The 19,611-nt window shown below is 41.1% G+C and overlaps 1 protein-coding gene across 1 annotated transcript; it reads right to left on the bottom strand.

Moving 5' to 3' along the window:
* Positions 1-7,354: 7,354 nt before the first annotated feature.
* On the bottom strand, positions 7,355-19,317 carry cfap69 (cilia and flagella associated protein 69). Its single transcript, XM_078290179.1, has 23 exons — positions 19,228-19,317; positions 19,003-19,062; positions 18,838-18,903; positions 18,345-18,454; positions 18,179-18,255; positions 17,578-17,676; positions 16,829-16,981; positions 16,420-16,597; positions 15,948-16,071; positions 15,740-15,788; positions 15,517-15,638; positions 15,153-15,384; positions 14,520-14,684; positions 14,236-14,351; positions 13,733-13,851; positions 13,030-13,111; positions 12,458-12,650; positions 11,850-11,987; positions 11,237-11,313; positions 10,481-10,678; positions 8,567-8,653; positions 8,364-8,438; positions 7,355-7,901 (listed from the first exon to the last, which is right to left on the bottom strand). The coding sequence occupies exons 1-23, from the start codon at positions 19,315-19,317 to the stop codon at positions 7,767-7,769; spliced, it is 2,745 nt and encodes a 914-aa protein (XP_078146305.1). The 3' UTR covers positions 7,355-7,766.
* Between the last annotated feature and the right edge of the window lie 294 nt (positions 19,318-19,611).

Below are 19,611 nucleotides of genomic sequence, written 5' to 3'. Positions count from 1 at the left end.
TCTCTTTTTACTCCAGCAGGCGGCAACTAGTGATAAAGTGACATCTGCTGGAGTGGAGGAGCAGGACACACCAGCACACACACACACACACACACACACACACACACACACACACACACACACACACACACAAGCTACATATATTTGGCCATTTTTCATATCATCTTTCTATTCTTGGTCAAGTTTAATGCCTGTATCAACATTAAATGACTTTCATTACTGTTACTTTCCCCTGTACAGTATTCAGTTCCTCAGAGGGAAACATCACATAGTTTGCTGGATCAGGCATGAGGAGAACAGTGTGTGTTATGGGAGGATTCATGTTCCCAGGCCCTGCAGTCAGCCTGCAGCCTCAGAAAGCGAGCTGAGCTGCTCTGCTCTGGAACGAATACTTGGATTGTGTTAATTAATAATAATAATTAATAATTCATTTGACTGCCTAAAAACAGAGCAGACTTAAAAAGAACTGATGACCAAGAATTCGACGAGAGTAGCTGCTTTTTCACTGGTACTCTGTGGTTGTTCTTCATGAGAAAGTGACTTGGAAGTCCAATTTCAAGCTTTAATTAACTCTGCTGGCCTCTACTGTCACCCAGCTGACCTGACAGCTGCAGTTACTCTCCTAGCATTTAGAAACTCATTCACCGGTCAAACTGGTATTTGAAATAGCTTCCAATTCTACATTAGTTCAAAATAAATGAAATGTTCACAGTTCACAAATCCTTGGTGCCGTCTGCTATGAGCCCTGTTCGCCCCCATCTGACCCCAACCGCAGCAGTATTAGTAAAAACAACAGTCACCATCAGAAGGATTACAACGTTTTATTAAACACACTGTTCAGTTTCAAACATGGCTGGTTCCCACAGCATCAAGCCTCCCGTCCTGACTGCTGTCTGGCTGAGCTTCCTGAAGGCGGAGGAACACAGAGGCTGATGGACACACAAACCTTATTAGCTTTATTAGCTTCACAGCCGCTTGACAGTAAAGTGCACAGATATATGCAGCAGATTAGTGAAGATGTACAACCAAATGTCAGCAGGTTGTTGGTGTGGTTTGATCTGGTAACTGGTTGGTGGCTGGTGTTACATCTATAGTACCAGCACTGTTTCTCTGAGGAAACACATGTACAAGCAGCCATGTGTGTGTAGACAAATCCCAATTAGTGTAAGACAGGTGAATAAAGTCATCTCTTCTCTACTCAGTAAATGTACCCATGGAGGTCCAGGCACAAACAACCTGACCCGGGACACAGAGGAACATGTGACTTCCCTCATGGCATCTCATTCATGTCAGAGCCTCCCGGTCGCATCACTCCCCCTCTGCCAGCTTCATTCACATGAATCGCTCCATACAGCGTGTGCAGTCAATCTGACAATATCTGTCTCCACTGCGCTTTCCACATGGACAGAGCTTTAGAAACATAACGCTGTTTTAATGTTGTACTACTGTAAGTACTGCAGAACGTTAATATGCAGAAGCCTGAGAACAGATGTCAGCAACATACACATATTTACTTGAGAAGTTAATGATTGGCTACTGCATTGCATCAGATTAACAGAGTAAATATTTCAACTGTCTTCTGGTGGCATTTTGTATTTACTGCCATTTAATTCATTAAAACTTATTGTAAACATCAAACAAAAATTATAAATAAAGGTGATATCATTTAGAAAATTGGTTATTTTCTGTGTTCAGTTTAGTAAATAATAACAAATGCTCAAGGGGCGATGCTTTGCTTTGGGCTGTACTGAACACTGTACTGTACAATCTATATTCAACACATTAAGGTGCTAAAGTACAACGGGCTAATGAATGATATTAAGTTAAATGAAATACATTAGAGGATATGTGTGAATGTGACTAACACTAATGTGACTAGCAAATAAACTAGTTTTCATCAGTAAACATCATTTTTTCATCAGTAAACTGGGTTTTTTTAATCAGTTTTTATGTGATTATTGCAACCAAATGTACTTAATTTTGTTGTGGTATCTGAAAATTTGCAAAGCTTTGTAAAAGTACGGGGAATGGCAAAGGTCGCAGGTCAAGTTATAACATTGAGATGCTTGTTGACAAGTACACTGATCCGCATATTGCAGTAAAAATACAATCATTAGTGAAATTTGTAGTCCACTTAACGGTGTTCAAAGGGTTTCTACAGACAATGGTCAAACCTGCAAGACAATATTTTTAGATTTAGATTTTAGATTTGCTTAAAAATCTTGTGAAGAGATTGGTGAGTTTAAACAAGTTGCAAATCTGCCTGTTGGGAGCTGAACAATGATTCACGTTGTCATTTTCCACCTGGAACACTTACATTTTCCTTCAAGCAACAACACAAATACGACGTCCTCCAACACACACACCTTCTCCAACACACACTAACAAACAATCTCTCATATAACAGTCTGTCATCCGGCCCAGCAGTCCAGACCGCTGGGATGATAAGTGGCTCTTGCCCTGATCTCCCCTCTGTGTGTTCTGGTTAGTCGGGGCTCGTCTGTTTGAGCTGGACCCTGTCTGCCATCTGCCTGGCGCTGTACAGAGACACTCCCATGCCCACTGTGGCCATCGTCATGGCGATGGGATTGATGAGACTGTCCTGCGGCTGCATCCGGACCTCGCCTGACACCTGCCTCTGCACAGAGGAAGACAGGATGACACACAGACAGACAGATAGGCAGACAGACACAGATGAGAGGGAGAGAGACAGACAGATAAACAGATATAGTTACACAGACACGCACACCAATGTGACTAGGGTGTAATTAAAGCTGCAATATGCAACTTTTTTCACATTAAAACAGTAAATAAATAGGATCTATTATATGTTATCTGTCTGTGAGCCTGTGTGTTCAGGCTTGAATCCTCTCTGTTTGCCTGAAATTGGCTTCTCAGTGATGATGGGGATGTTTCTAGAGCAGATACCATTTCCTCTGTGTGTGGTCAGCAGTGAGCTGGTTGTGGCTATCAAGGTGAGGCTAGTGGCCATAGAGCAGGGAAGTCATAGCAACAACAACAACAACAACTGTTTTGTAAACTGCTGACTCCCTGTGTTCGCTGTCTGCTCCTTCAGCACCTTAGCTCTGCTTCAGTCTAGATGCCGTTTCAAAGTAGACAGCTCACAAAGTGCAATGATAGACTACACTTCCTGCGTCAAGGTGAAAAGTTGCATGTTGTAGCTTTAAATATGAGCATGCACAAAGTAGCACTGAGCTCTGAAACAGTTTAGTTTGTAGACTCTGGACCTCGTGGCCCAAGAGAACAAAGCAAATAAAAGAAACAGTGCTGGGAACCGTTTAAGAGGGACTATACTTTTTTTTTTATCCAGGGAAAGTCAACTGCTGCTCTTTTTCAGCAGCGCCCTGCTTCACTGTCATACAGATCCACACATTCACACTGGGAGCTGCACAACCTTCTTCTGAACTTCCAGTCTGCTTCTCTAACTTTAGAGTCCCTGATCTGTTTCCAGCTCATATTCACATTTTCATCAGTCCAACAACATAAGTTGTTTTTCTGACAAGAGAGTTTTAAAGCTGCAGTGTATTCTGTGGCAGTAACCAGGAAGAAGTCATGTGAGATTAAAGTGAGATAACTTCAAAAACTGAACCGCAGGACTATATTTAAAAAAGGCCTCATTTCTATGCAAACGTAAGTATAATTAAGAGGTAACGAATGACCATAATCAACATTTCTGCCCTTGGTAAGGAATCATGCAGCCTCTTATACATAAGACTGGAGCCGCAGGTTATGTAACGTAACCTCCTGAGATCTGCTTCGGCAGCACTATGAAATATTAACTGTTACATGTTGTCCTGAACTCTGCTCCATCACAACAAAGCATTTCCATTCAGTAGTGTGTGAAATACAACATTTCTATTAATAAAGAACCAAACTTTTACTTTTACTTAACAGACTTAGGATATTAATTTGGGGTTTTTGGATGAGAAACACTGAGATATAATCAATTTTTCTCCATTAGAGAGATATAACATTCTTCTCTTTGTGAAAACTATTAGATGAATCTGAGCTCACTTATGAATACATCTTTTAAAGATTAATGAGATAAGATGAAGCCTAAAATAAAAAGTTCCCTGTGGGGGGAATTGGGTCATTCCAGCAGCAGAGAATGAGATATGGATAAAAAACAGAACATATAGAAAGTAATAATACTCTGGCAGGGTAAAAGTGGTGTCCATGCCTCAGTACCAGACACCGACCTGGAGCAGACGGAAGTATCCGGGCGTCAGTCGTCCCAGTCTGATGATCATGTCTGCTGCTGGAGCCTCTCAGACCAACCAACAGCTTTCCTGCAGAGGAGCAAACCTCCAGTCACTGTCCTAAAGGTTTCATTTTGTTCACAAGGAGGGAGGCACAAGATTCCTATTCTGAAATCAGTGATCAATCTGTCTGCAGGCTTTTCTAATATATATTCCAACTGCTGATCAAGTTTGATAAAAAATGTGAAAGTCTATGGTCTAGATAAAGAAAGAAAGTCATGCAGGGAGAACTACTTTACTGGCAAAATTACACTTTTTTAAATTTCTAGATAATTTTTTCAACAGCAATGACCGTCATTTATATTAAGTACAGACACAAACTTGCGTATTGCATCTAATGTAGTCCATAAAATAACATTAACTACTGTTTTTATCTCTTGGTGTCTTGTATCATGTATATTGTACTTGTCCATCTGTCTGTCTGACATCACAGAAAGAAATCAAAGTCTTATTTCTAACACAATTCCTGGAAATAAACATTTGACAACTTCACTCAAGCAAAAGAGTTGTTAGAAAAACAACTAATTCTCACGCTTGAAAACTGAAAATGTGCCATGCTTCAAATTTTAAATTAATGATTAGATATTTGAATTAATTCATTTTAAAATGGCTTTAAAAAGCACGTATCAAACCAAGTACAGTGGAAAAAAACTCAAACGTTGCATGAAAGAATCCCTAAAATTCCACCAGTGTTTCAGGAAAGTATAGTCCATGTGACAGTTTGAAGTTTCTCAGTCCATGGGAAGTTTCAGGATGAACACCCAGGGGTCCAAAAGCAGCACCCATGCACCCTGCACCCTCACCTTCATCAGTCCCTGCAGCGGCTCAGCACCCAGACAGACAGCATGCGAAAAAACCCCACAGCAGCTTGAACAAACAGTGGAAGTCTGTTGTACTGAGGAAGCTCCTGTGTGTCCCTGCTCTTTTGTACAGTGTCCCATCCAACGGGCTGAATGGGCTCCGTCCGGCTGAACTCACAGACAACACACACACACACACACACACTTGCATCGACACACACACACACACACACTCACAGAGCAGCATGAAAGCCCCCGGCCTGTCAGAGATGATCTGGTCATCCAGCACAACGAATGGGAGAGCGCAGAGAGAGAGAGAGAGAGAGAAGAAGAAGAGCCTCTGAGCAGCATGTTGCACGCTTGAAGGAACATGTGTGTTAATGTGCTGCAGTGACTTATGTAACCTCAAAACACATTACAGAGGAAATATTTTACAACAACCATCCAAAAACTGCCAAACACAACACGCCGTAGCCTTGGATAAGAGCGTATTAGTCTGTACTAATATTAGTCTATAGATTTTTTCCATGTTTAAAGGAATTCAATGTAGTCTTTATTTTGATGTTACATAAGGCCTTTCTATTTCTGTGATGCCACATTGATGTTACCAGGGTCTCACTGGCAGAGATGGAAAGTAACTAAGTACATTTACTCAAGTACTGTACCTATAAGTACAATTCTGAGGTACTTTGTGAGACTTTATACTTTTACTCCACTGCATTTCAGAGGGAAATATTGTACTTCTTACTCCACTGCATTTATCTGACGGCTGTAGCTACTAGTTACTTTGCAGAATAAGGTTTTACATGCAAAACATACGATAAGCTCATAAAATATGTTGCATTGTTAGAGTTTAAACTCCCCAACAGTATGTGGAGCAGTTAGACCGACAACATTAAAATACTTCTTACAGGTTAATGCTTCAATAATTTAACACTCTGAAAGACTGAGGACTTTTACTTTTGATACTTCAGTACATTTCACTGCTAATACTTCTATACTTTTAATTAAATAAAGTTTTGAATGCGGAACGTTTACTTTTAATGAAGTATTTTTCCATTATGGTATTGCTGCTTTTACTTAGATAAAGGATGAGGACTTTTTCCACCACTGCCCACTGGTTTCATGGTGCCTCCACTGGTTATGTATAATGGGAATAATGGACCACATACTTTTACTACTACTACAATTTTAGAGAATCACTCAATAGAAAAATATTAAGCCATCTTAACTATAAGTTTTAATGATTAGGCTAAAATGGAAGGTGTAAAAAAAAGTAAAGCAATTAAAGGCATAGAACAATAGCTGTGCATTATCTGTAATACAAATGAGATGCTGTACATACAATTTTCTTTCATAGTAACTAAATTCTCTACTTGAAAAACATTTTGATTTTGTTATTTTGACATTATTTTTTTTAGTAACATAGATTTTATAGGTTGTAGTCTGTACAGTCATGCTGCACTCAGACATGTTTGGAGAAGCCACAATGGCCAGTCAGTCAGTTCATCACTATGGGGGGATGTGTGTGTGTGTGTGTGTGTGTGTGTGTGAGAGAGAGAGAGAAAGAGAGAGAGACTAGACTACAAGGTGCTGATTGTGCAGATCTACTGACCTCATCTCTGCATTTGCTGCCCAAGTCAATTAACACATCAATACCTACAGACACTGGAAATGAATTGGCCACCAGCAATAAAAACAACTATTCACAATAAACAGACAAAGAGACAAGAAAAATGCTAAATAAATACAGATACTATTATTATGCAGTGTGCTAAGTGGTAAGGATGTTATGTCAAATAAAGGCATAAAACTGGACTGAGATGTTAATTCACTGCAATGTTTTGGGTCTACAAAAATAGTAATAATACTAATAAAATAGCAGTAAATAAACAGGACGGGTTTGTATTAGCAGCAGATTAAAGTAAAGGCAAAGGATTTTCTTACAGTAGTGAACTTGCCAAAAACTCAACTGTCCCTTCACAATCTTCACATGGTGGCAGATCTGGTAAATTTAATAAGAAACCTGGGAATTTTACTTCATAAACAAACTTAAGACAGTTTACACAAAATATCACGATCATTACTGTTTGAGGGTTTGAGCCACCTAATAAGAAGGAAGTCAGGGATAAAACTGGTGACATGTGGGATTAAGCTGCAGGTTGTGATAGCATAGATAGATAGTCAGTTCATCTTTTGAAGTTCTTCAATGATCGAATCACAGACATTTATGCAAAACTGATGGAAACTGGACTCAAAAAGCTTGAAGATCAATTGTGATTCCCTTCTTCTAATCAGTTTAATCGTGCCTCGATACATCTGCATTTTCTACCAATGTTTTCAAGCCATGAATGTCTTATTTTAATATAAAATGAGTAGAATGATCAGCATAAGGCCAACAATCACCACTACATAGTGTTAATTTAAGCTTTCGTGTAATTTCCATGCAGTCTGATACTTCTTATTATAATGTATAACATGAATTTACATCACAGAGATTTACATCAGCTTAGAAAGGTGGTTAAACTGTATTTCACAAAATAACAAAGGAGGATAATCTGGTTTTTGGTGTGTGCACCCTCCACTACATCCCTGAATATTCATCTTTACATCCAGCAAACGTAAAGCTACGTCGCACAACGGCAAGCAAATGGAAGAATGTTTCTATGTGTAAAGCTTTAAGGTTTTATTTGACTGAGACGGTGCTGAAGTACTCGGGGTCCTGAGCCTCCGGAGCCGCTGGCTTGATGGACGCTCTGGCCAGCGTCAGCTCAGCGCCTGCAGCTCCGCCCTCTGTGGTCAGCACTCGCCCGATGAAATGCTGAAACACACCGTGACACAGAACAACACCTTTAATAAACACACACACACACACACACTGTGGCCTCATATTCTGAAATCTGTGATGTTCGTTCTTGATTTTCTCTCTAACTGTAATTATGTCTCCTGCTGTTCTGCACAGCGCTTTGTGATGAACAAGTGTGTTAAGAGCGCTTTATAAATAGATCTGAATTGATTTCAATAGCAGCGATAAGAGGATTAAAGGGGCAATAAGTCAGATTTTTAGCACAAACTACCTAGACTTGTGTAAGAGGAGAGAAGTTCTATCAATGTTATTGCAATTCCTACTAGTCGCCAATAGAGGACGATAAAGCTCATAGATTACTTAGTGCCTTTACAGAAAAATAGGAATTTAACCACCTTATTGAACACTATATTTTATCAACTTTTGCCAAATCTGTGACACTGTACAGCGCAGGACTGTTGTATATAAGTAAGAGACCTCTGCAGGCTGAAATGTGGCGTTTGTTTTGGGTCTGGACGATTCAATGTATTTCTCCCTCTGTGATTTTGTCTCCTAGAGGAAAAAAAACACAAGCAGGCAAAAAAAGTCATAATTCTAATTAATCAAACTAGAAATGTAGTTATTATTCAAATTTATTCTTATGTTTTTGTGGTTGTGTCTGTGGATCTGAGAGATAAAACCTGCAGGATCTTGTAATCTGAAGTCTTGGAAACGTAACGGTCCCACGACTTGGCTGTGAGCTCCTGCTGCTTCCAGTGGGACTTTATCTGTGATACAAAGACACTGTCGTCAGAGCTTCAGTTCATTAAAAAAAAACGATGGTTTAGTGTACATAAATAAGAATGGAGACAAAGATGGGGAAATGGCTGGAACTCCCCATTGTATAACATATATTTCAACCAGACTTGGGTCTTATAGCAGCTGTAAATAACTCTTGGTGTTTGTTTTAACCTGCATAGAGTACCAGATGGGTGGGATTTACCACATCAGGACATTTCAAGTAGGTTACAAATTAAAGAACAGTTGACTAAACTGACTTTCATACTTTCCTGCAATTGTCTAAACTTTCTGAAACTTGTATTTTCCTATGTAATGAACCTCTCCCCATTCAGAAAGAAGTAGTCTAAAACAAATTGTAAGACGCTACATGATGCTGGTCTGATGTAAATAACATGTGGACACCTCACCTGGTCTGATGTAAATAACATGTGGACACCTCACCTGGTCTGATTTAGAGTACCATGTGGACACCTCACCTGGTCTGATGTAAAGTAACATGTGGACACCTCACCTGGTCTGATGTAAATAACATGTGGACACCTCACCTGGTCTGATGTAAATAACATGTGAACACCTCACCTGGTCTGATGTAAAGTAACATGTGAACACCTCACCTGGTCTGATGTAAATAACATGTGGACACCTCACCTGGTCTGATTTAGAGTACCATGTGGACACCTCACCTGGTCTGATGTAAATAACATGTGGACACCTCACCTGGTCTGATGTAAAGTAACATGTGGACACCTCACCTGGTCTGATGTAAAGTAACATGTGGACACCTCACCTGGTCTGATGTAAAGTAACATGTGGACACCTCACCTGGTCTGATGTAAAGTAACATGTGGACACCTCACCTGGTCTTAATGTAAAGGAACATGTGGACACCTCACCTGGTCTGATGTAAAGTAACATGTGGACACCTCACCTGGTCTGATGTAAAGAAACATGTGGACACCTCACCTGGTCTGATGTAAATAACATGTGGACACCTCACCTGGTCTGATGTAAAGTAAATAACATGTGGACACCTCACCTGGTCTTAATGTAAAGTAACATGTGGACACCTCACCTGGTCTGATGTAAATAACATGTGGACACCTCACCTGGTCTGATGTAAAGTAAATAACATGTGAACACCTCACCTGGTCTTAATGTAAAGTAACATGTGGACACCTCACCTGGTCTGATGTAAATAACATGTGGACACCTCACCTGGTCTTAATGTAAAGTAACATGTGAACACCTCACCTGGTCTGATGTAAAGGAACATGTGGACACCTCAGCTGGTCTGATGTAAAGTACCATGTGGACACCTCACCTGGTCTGATGTAAAGTACCATGTGGACACCTCACCTGGTCTGATGTAAAGTAACATGTGGACACCTCACCTGGTCTGATGTAAAGCACCATGTGGACACCTCACCTGGTCTGATGTAAAGTAACATGTGGACACCTCACCTGGTCTGATGTAAAGGAACATGTGGACACCTCACCTGGTCTTAATGTAAAGTAACATGTGGACACCTCACCTGGTCTGATGTAAAGGAACATGTGGACACCTCACCTGGTCTTAATGTAAAGTAACATGTGGACACCTCACCTGGTCTGATGTAAAGTAACATGTGGACACCTCACCTGGTCTGATGTAAAGCACCATGTGGACACCTCACCTGGTCTGATGTAAAGGAACATGTGGACACCTCACCTGGTCTTAATGTAAAGCACCATGTGGACACCTCACCTGGTCTGATGTAAAGGAACATGTGGACACCTCACCCGGTCTGATTTAGAGTACCATGTGGACACCTCACCTCTGTGTAGAGCAGCTTCTCCTGGCTGATGTCGTCCTGCTGCTGTCTCTGCAGGATGCTGCTCTGCTCCGCTGCCACTCTCCTGGCCGTGTCTTCTGTCATCTTACAGATGGAGTCCAGAGCCTGTTGGTCCGGAGAGACCGGCCGCACTCCGTCCAGAGCCAACTCCCTGCTGATCTCCTCCCACACCTCCCCCACCTGCAGTGCCACATTATTACATTAACACATTATCTTATATTCAGCAATGTGTTTTCTGTCATCTGAAACAGAGACCAAGTGTGTTAAAGTGTCATGCACCTAATTTTTGGGGGTTTCATTGGTAATTTTGTTTTTTGATTCTGCAACCATCCACATTTTGTCCCATATTTGGTTCTGCTGATGGTCTGATAAATCCTAATTTCTTTACACTATATATTACTGAAATAAAGTGTTTCCTGATTGGTCGCTATATTTCTGCAGTTGTCTATATACAGTATATACTGTATGTATGGTGGTGGAGCCTATTTGCCTTTTAAGCTTACCTGTTGAAAATCTAATGACAGAAACGTTGTTTGAATAAAGTGAGTATGAGTGATGAGACAGTGTGCGGGAAGTCTTGTTCTTTTAATTTACGCTGTACATAAATTATTTTTTGGCCTCTTGAACGAATACTTTTAGTCATTTCACACTTTCCCTCCCAGTGGTGACATTTCTCTTGCTGAATGACTGTCGAGGAAATAATAAAACTTCATTATAGAATAGCAAACACATTTCTACCTTAAAGTCCAGATATCTGTTGACGATGCTCAAGGTGACATAATCTTTTGTTGACAGTCCAGGAAGGTCTTGAAAACCTGAGGGTGTAAAAGTAATGAAGTTTTGATAATATTATGCAGAAAGTTCAAGTCCCTTGAAGGCTTTTCCACATCTGGGCCGAACTGTATTTGCAAATTTTTCTTAGTGTTTGTTCTAACTAACTTAGACTACCAGATGGGTGGAGTTTGCCTCATAGTGACACACAGAATTATAGAATTATAGAACACAGAAAAATAGAAAAGTATTTGAAAATCAATTTACTATTCAATACTATATATATACTACACATTTGGGTGATTTACAACTTACCTGATCATGCTTCTGTTTGATATCTTTGCAAAGTATCTTTTATCTTTTAATGCTTCTGTTTCTGTGTCTGCATGTTTAGTATTGTGTTTTTATACTTGCTACAGCACAAATCACGTATTTCTGGGACAATAAAATTGACTTGAACTTGAAACCTCCACCACTGTGGTACTCCAAGGATGTTCAAACAAACACTTAAACATTAAAACACAATCATTTTTTACTAATACAATTTGAGCCTGGCCTGCTGCCTTCATTGCTCCTTTACCTAGTTTGCAGAAGATGGAGTAAATCTTTGAGCGCAGGTTCTCTGACACATCCATCACCGCTGCACTGGGCCGGTCAGCGGGGAACGACAGCTGGGTGTCTTCCTCTTGGAAACAAGTGAGGATCGGCCTCTTGGGATCTTACAGTCAAACATGAAAAAGGAGAAAATGAAGAAGAAAAAAATACATAAATATGAGATCTATTGTGCAAAAGAAGAGTGGCATTGCAACTTGTGGCAGAATAAGTTCTTATCACTCACTCCCAAGAGTGGAAGTAACTAATTATTCATGTTGCTGTAATTGAGCAACTTTTTTGTGTACTTGTACTTTTTGAGTATTTTTTAAAGTCAGTAATTTTACTTTTATTTAGGTACATTTTTGCTTAAGAATTGTAGTTAGCTACATTTTAAATCACATCCGTTACAGAGGACCGATTTTGTGTCTCTCCATCAGCAACAGAAACTGGACCATCGTAAGTTGACAAATTGTAGAGCCATTCACAGTGAGAAGAGTAATCTGGCTTTACTTTTTATTTGCATTTTATTTTGTTATCTCCAAATTTCCCAATTAAAAGAATCTAGTTTGAACTGGTCAGTGTCTGTGTACTGACCTGCGATGCCTCCATGTGTGTCCCTGCTGACTCCCAGCTCTGCCTCCTCCTCCCTCCACAGCAGCAGCAGCAGCCCGGGTGCTGTCCCGCCCCGGCCGTCCCGCCAGCTCAGGATGTGAGACAGAGTCTTGGGGTTGTCACATAACTCCAGCAGGGTGGCGAGCACGACGCCGTGCACGCTCCTGGGGCTCGACTGAGACACAACCAACAACTCTGCATCACAACTTTGAGGATTACATTAACGTCCGTATGGACGTTGTCTGACAGAAAATCAGATTTCTCCTAGCTGAAAAGTTTCATTCCATAACAGTATATCCACCAATTGAAAAACAGCATACATACATACATACATACATACAAGAATGACTGATGGGACATTTAAACTTTTTAAACAACAGCCGGTAACTTAAATGTTTACTTTTACAGATTGGATCATTTTTTAGAGATATTATCTAATTAACCTTAGGTAATATTTATTTTTAAGTCAACACATTCGGAATAGAACTGTCCAAATCAAAATGATGAACTTTCTACCACAACCAGGACCATCTGCGTGGAAATCAGCTACTTACACTGAGTAAGTCGAGCAGAAGAAACGCTCCCTCTTTGGCCAGAAAGTAATCTTCTGTGGTGTAGCAGCCCACGATACAGGACCTGATGAGATGCAGAACAGTTTTCAGTCACAGACAGGTGATGAGGTCTGAGCTGGAGAAAATCTGTGAGCATGTTCTGCCCGGTTGCTTTCCAAATTATTCAAGACCCACTTTGTTGTGTAATCCTGATAATTATAATGCTACGTGCTTCGTGGTTGAACCCCGATTTTGCCCTTAAATGTCCCCTTAAGTAGCTTCAGAGTTAGAAAAAACATTTTTTACATGCTGTACATCAATGTCACATACATACTCTGTATCTGCTCGTTCCAACTCTTCACTGAAGCTATGGCACACTTATATCAAATAAAATATTAAAACCCAAGACACCATTTTTTTATGGCTGAACCATTACATCAAATGGAAGAAATCTAGATGTCTTGTGCTTCATTTTATACACATTTCCCTGTAATTCATCCTGACATATCTGGTATCTTTAGAAACCATGGGATCTCAACTAGAATTTAAAATAAAGTTCTGTGTGTTTGAACAAAGCTTGGCAGCGCAACATGCATTTGTAATGACAGTGGGGTGGAAGAGGTTAATTTACCAAATTAATCAATTAATCACTCAATCTATCAATCAATCAATCAATCAATCAATCAGCTGTGTTGTGTGAGCTGACCAGACACAGTCCACAGTGGACAGGATGAGCTTGTTGTGTCCCAGGCCGCTGTAGAACTTGTCAGGACTCGTCTTCAGGAAGTGAACCGCCATCTCAACTCCCTCAGAGCCAAACAGCTCCTGCAGCACAACATCACAGGACAGACAGCAGCATCAGAGACATCAATAAATCCTGCTGGAAATGTCCAACCACTCATCTGACAGTGAGAAGGCATCTAGCTGTTAGAGTGGATATTATCATTTATATAAGTATATTCGCATTTATAGGTGCAGGCTGATCAAAAAAAGACTGAATAGTTGTAAAAAGTTGGTTTCACACCTGTAGCTCTGACTCAAAAACAGTAAATTTATTTATATTCATTGACCAAGTTAAATTTACCATTATATCAACAGCATCACTGTCTTAGGGTAACTTTTTTACTTATTATTCAGCATTTACGCATACAATCTACACTTCATCTAATAGCCGTGGTGCTGCAGTCAGGGTCGCGGTCTGGGCTCTACCTTCCTGTGCAGGTCGCTCTCACACAGCGCCGACAGGACCAGCTGAATATCTGACTTGATTTCCAAGGTGACAGCATCCTCCTCATCAGGGCTTCCTTCCATCTGCATCAAAATCCCTGAGAAAAAAATTGGATTCATTGTTGGACATACAAGGTGACTCTGTACTGTCCCTTATTTAGAGGGAGAAATGTTTCATCTCTACTGTATACGCTGATATTGTGATGTGTCAATCAAGATACTGAAATGAACTCGTAGATTTATCATCTTTCCATCCCTCTGGTTACCTAGGAGCTGGTTGATGACACCCTGATCGCAGAGGTCCTGGTTGATTGGTTCATTGCCCAGTGATGTCATGGACCTCAGCACCCTGATACAGTAACGCATCTGAGCCTTCTTACTGCCTCGCCCTCCGGTCCCGTGGAAGCTGTGACCCTGGCCGAAGTAAGCATCTGTAATACAGGGGAAAGAACAGGAGGTGGTGGAGAAAACACTGACTGGTCGTTCTAATACCCAAAAGAAATAAAGAAATTAATGAGAATGAAGGCTCTATCATTGTTATGTGAAATGTAACTCAAGCTCCTGTGACAAAGTCTGAACACTCTTTGGTTGGAATATGTTTCAGTATGCTGAAGCACATTCTTTGATATCTTTGATGGATGTGGTGAAAAAGTCTTGCCTTTGGAAAGTGAGCTTGGAGACACGATGAAAGAAAATGATGAAACTCAAGGCCAAACGTATGATTGACAGCCACTGGTTTGAGAATCTGTCAACCTGCATTTATTACAATTAAGTCTTTCCATTTTGCATGTTTTTTTGTCATTTAACTGATGCTGACAGCTGATCCAGGTCCAGCCTCTCTGCCTACTGGCCACCATCCAGCCTGTTGTTTGTCTTTCCCTCGGTTCCCTCCTCCTCACCTTGCTCGGCGCACCAGTCCAGCAGCAGCAGCAGACAGGTGTTTCCCTGACAGCTCACATAGTCGTCCAACATGAGCGGAGCGACGGTGGCCAGCGTGGCCAAGGCCTGCAGCTGCAGCTCCTCCTGCTGGGCGGAGGTCCAGTGACGCAAATCGGACTGAACCTCAGAAGAGACGGCAGGCGGCTTCACCAGCGTCAGCAGAGCCAGCAGCACTCGCCCCTCTTTAAACAGCTGGGACACAAAACCGTGGAGAGAACGTGCAGGGTGTTAAATATCACAGTGAGAAACACAAATATCACAGTGAGAAACATCCATCCAATGATTCAAACCATTACAGCAGCACCGATTTAACCTGCAACTGACCTGCAGAGCAGATAAGTCTTTTGACATGAAAACCACGAGATTTAACAGCAGCCTCTTCATTTCAAAGTCTTCATTGTTGTAGGTGAGCTTGAGGTTGCGGACCAAAGGGTTGTGACTTTTCACTAAAAGATAAATGAAGCCATGCTGTTATCATAAACGTTGCCAGTAATCATAAATAATTCAATCATAATTGCTGAAATTCACGTCAAATGAGTTGCCTCACGCTCTGGAAATGTGATGAAAACGATGAGCTGCTTGGCAAATAAACTCTCCTGAAAATCAGAAACATGATGTCAAACACAGACTAAAGTGCAACATAATACAGTACATTAACATGCTGGGCATAGTTATGAGACTACAAATATAATCAGCAATAGGTTTATAGAGATTATCCTACTAATTTATTATTCAACAAACTGTATTCTACTCACAATGAGCGGGGATTTGGGGTTTTCAGCGATGAGAGTCGTGATGACGAGCAGGTCGTTTCTGAGCTGGAGGTCGTAATGTCGGAAACCGTTCAGCAGCTGGTGGAGAAATGCTTCTTTCAAAGCTCTGTGAGACAAATGAACAGCGTTGTTTTAAAATTAGATATCCACCATTTTAAAAAGTGACGCCTAATCTGGCAAAATGATTGAAAGCAAAAAACTATTACAAGTTATGACACTTCTTTAAGGGATAGAGGGTAATTTAAGTTCTTGATTCACATAATGATAACTTATTTGTACAAAGAAGAAAATCGGAAATAACTGAATTGATTAATTTCCGGTAATGTGTTTTTCCCTCCCAATATGAATACAATTTTGATTCGGAGATGAACTCTTCAAATATTAATGAAACACTTATGCTGCCCTGCTTCCCAGATTCCCCTCATCAGTCATGTTAACAGTGTGAGGCACCTACAGCACACAGGCCAGGCTGCTGAGCTGAGCGGTGACCTCGCCCCGGCCGCCGCGCTCCAGCAGGTTCCAGAGGATTTCGGAGGAGCGGAGCAGGACCTGACCGGACGGGTCGGGCTCGTTCATGTGGAGGCAGACCCTCTCTGCTCCCTGAGCGTTCACTATTAAAGCACAGTTCACATCTGTGGTAGCAAAATGAAATGTGATTAATAAAACACAAGCCATTGACCCACTGACATTGACACAAGGACACTTAAATCACTGTTGTGATTGTTGGTCTGATTGTTCTTTGGTAATGAGATGATTTATGCTCTCGAGAGCCGGCTACTTTATCTAATGAAGGAGGTAATCTGTTGGATTGATGTGTTTGACAGAACCCCCCCCACCTGGCAACCATAAAAGCAGTGATTCACCAGAGGAGCTGGAGAGGATCTGAAGTGTCTGCAGGACCTGCAGCCGGACGGCAGGCTGGTTCTCCAGAATCACCATGGACAGAACCAGAGTCTCAGCCAGGCCGCTGCGCTCCAGCAGCTGCAGCCTGAAGCCTGGACTGCTGGGCTGCAGCCCTGCAACACACACCGCGTGTTAACAGTAAACAAGTCCTTTACATCTGGTGAGTTTCTTATTCAACCTTTATTTAAGAATAAATTGGTTTTTAACGGCCTGGCGAAAAGCAAAATGCCTCTTGATGGGGAATTGGGGGAAAGGGAAGAAAAACATTAGGCTAAATAATAATCAAATAACAATAATCAAATACAAAACTACTACTACTAATAATAATAAATTAATAAAGACAAGATGAGACAAGATAAGAAGACTTGTATTTTGCAGCAGAAAACACAAAACAGTAATGCAACAACAACACCACTAAAAGCAATTAAAAAAATCAAAGAAAAGAAAGATAGATAGAAAGAAAGAAAGAAATAAAAAGAGAAAGAAAGAGAGAAAGACAGAAAGAAAGACAGAAAGAAAAAAGAGAGAAAGAAAGAGAGAAAGACAGAAAGAAAGACAGAAAGGAAGAAAGAAAGACAGAAAGAAAGACAGAAAGGGAGACACCACCACCACAACAGCGATGAGAGCGTCTCACTCATTGAAAGTCTAGAGAATCTGTTGAGAGGCCTGGCGGTGGCGGCGGCCGGCTGCCTGGCGGGACGCTCCGTACCGTCTGTCCGACGACCGGGAGACACACAGCTGTAGAACGACTGGACGCTGTCGCAGATCTGCAGCCTCACTTCAGGACTGGACACCCTCATCAAACACCCTGAGGACACACACACACACGGGTGGAAGTGTCAAGTCTTGTTTAAGCATGTTTAAAGAACCTGCATTAGTAGCCAGGGTCGGGGCTCAATTCATGAATGAACTCATCAATTCCAAACAGAATTGGAATTGAATTGGGGTGAAATTCTGTGAAATTCCATGACTTTTTGTTTTTTCTTACCACATATGTGAGATTACACATAGTGTTATATATGATCAATACTGAATATCATAAAATGTTAAAGGAACCTTTCAGGTGGTATTTGATGCATATTGTAACACATACATTATGACTCAATGTATTTGATTTGTTTAACTGTCTTTCATTTGATTCATAATGTTTGATTTATAATGTTTAGCGAGTCAAGACAAACTCTCTCTTAGAAGTGGAATTTCGTTGGAATTTAATGGAATTTAACTCCAGGAAGTGAACTGGAATGTCCCATGCATTCTCAATCCAGTTCATGAATGGCTCTGACCCTGATAGTAACTGTGCTGCGTACCCATGTGAGAGAGGAAGTCTTTGGCGTCCTGAGCGTACGTCTGCTCATCTGATGTCTTTTCCTTCAGGAAGGAAAGCCTAGGATAGAAGTAGAGGAGCGTTTCAGTGTGATGGGATACAAATCAGTCCTCTTGATTTTCAGTTTGAGGGCCGACAGAGAGTCTCACCTGCAGATTCTGAGTGCGTCACACAGCACAGACTCATATTCAGGGTGCTCCTTCTCTCTCTCGGCACAGATGTTGAGGATTCTGGCGATGCCCGTCAGCTCCCTCAAAAGCTTGAAACAGTTTGTTCAAGAAGTTTTAACGTTCAGCAGAATGGTTTTGGTTTGTACACTGACAAATCCCCAGGTGTGACGGTGGAACTGACGGGGCAAAGAGCCACCGTGATAATCAGAGTTATTTCTGAGCAGGGAAAGTGCTGACAGACAGGAGCGATGCAGCTGTAAATTGGGACCTGGGGAGTTTGGTTTAGCTCTCTGTGGACGTTACCTCACAGCAAATCTATTTCCATCACTGCAGCAGGGGACAGAAGTGAGGAACATCTGACAACCTGAGGCACTGTAAGACACCTGAGAGAGTTTATTTTGGAATGGAAGACTTTTTTGTGTGGAAAGAACAAGTCATCAGTATTTAAGTCTGAATGTGGTGCAAAGGATACAAAGCCATTTTGGCATCTCTTCAACAGTTTCTTCAGTACAAAAAGGTGCCTCTCCTTCAAGGTAGCCTTTAGAAAAAAACAGAATATGTGATAATCATATAATTTAGGGACTCAAAAACTCAAATAATCAAGGAAAATGTCTAACAATGACATCTTAAAACTTACTGTCAAAGGATCTTCAAGGAGACGAATCACCTTACTGAGTTCAAGACATTTAGTGGTGACCTGTTGAAAACATATAATGAATCAATGGGAATGTGAATGCATGCAGAAGAAGAAACCAGCTACCTGGCCTGTTTACAACACAAGTATCACTCAGCTGAAGGAACACAACATTAACTTATAAAAAACAATAAATAAACTCTCAAAGGAAAGAGAGACATTGTTTACCCCATGAATATGTTGCTCCTTGTTTGATGCCGTTTGTCTGATCACAGGAATCTCCGGTTTTCTTCTTTGCACAACTTTACTTGAATCCATTTGCAGCTGTCAGGGAAGTTGTTGTCAAGACAGACTCAGAGGCAAGCATCGCAACTTCATTTGAAGCCGAGGACCTAATTTCTGCGTATTTGGTTCCAGCGGGTCGGTGGGTTGGTAAAAGTGATCGATCACGTTAAATTACAAAAAATCATCTCAAAACATAGCGTTAATCGTCCAAAATCTTCCTCTTTGCCCCTTTTATGCTGGCCAGCTGTGAGCGCGTACACCTGTTGCTATGGTTATACTCTTGTACGGCCAGCAAGACACGTCAAAACAAATCCTGAACGAAACGCC

The sequence above is a fragment of the Centroberyx gerrardi genome, chromosome 19 (assembly GCF_048128805.1).
Source record: "Centroberyx gerrardi isolate f3 chromosome 19, fCenGer3.hap1.cur.20231027, whole genome shotgun sequence".
NCBI classification, from domain to species: Eukaryota; Metazoa; Chordata; class Actinopteri; order Beryciformes; family Berycidae; genus Centroberyx; species Centroberyx gerrardi.
This window is presented reverse-complemented; position numbering and strand designations above follow the sequence as displayed.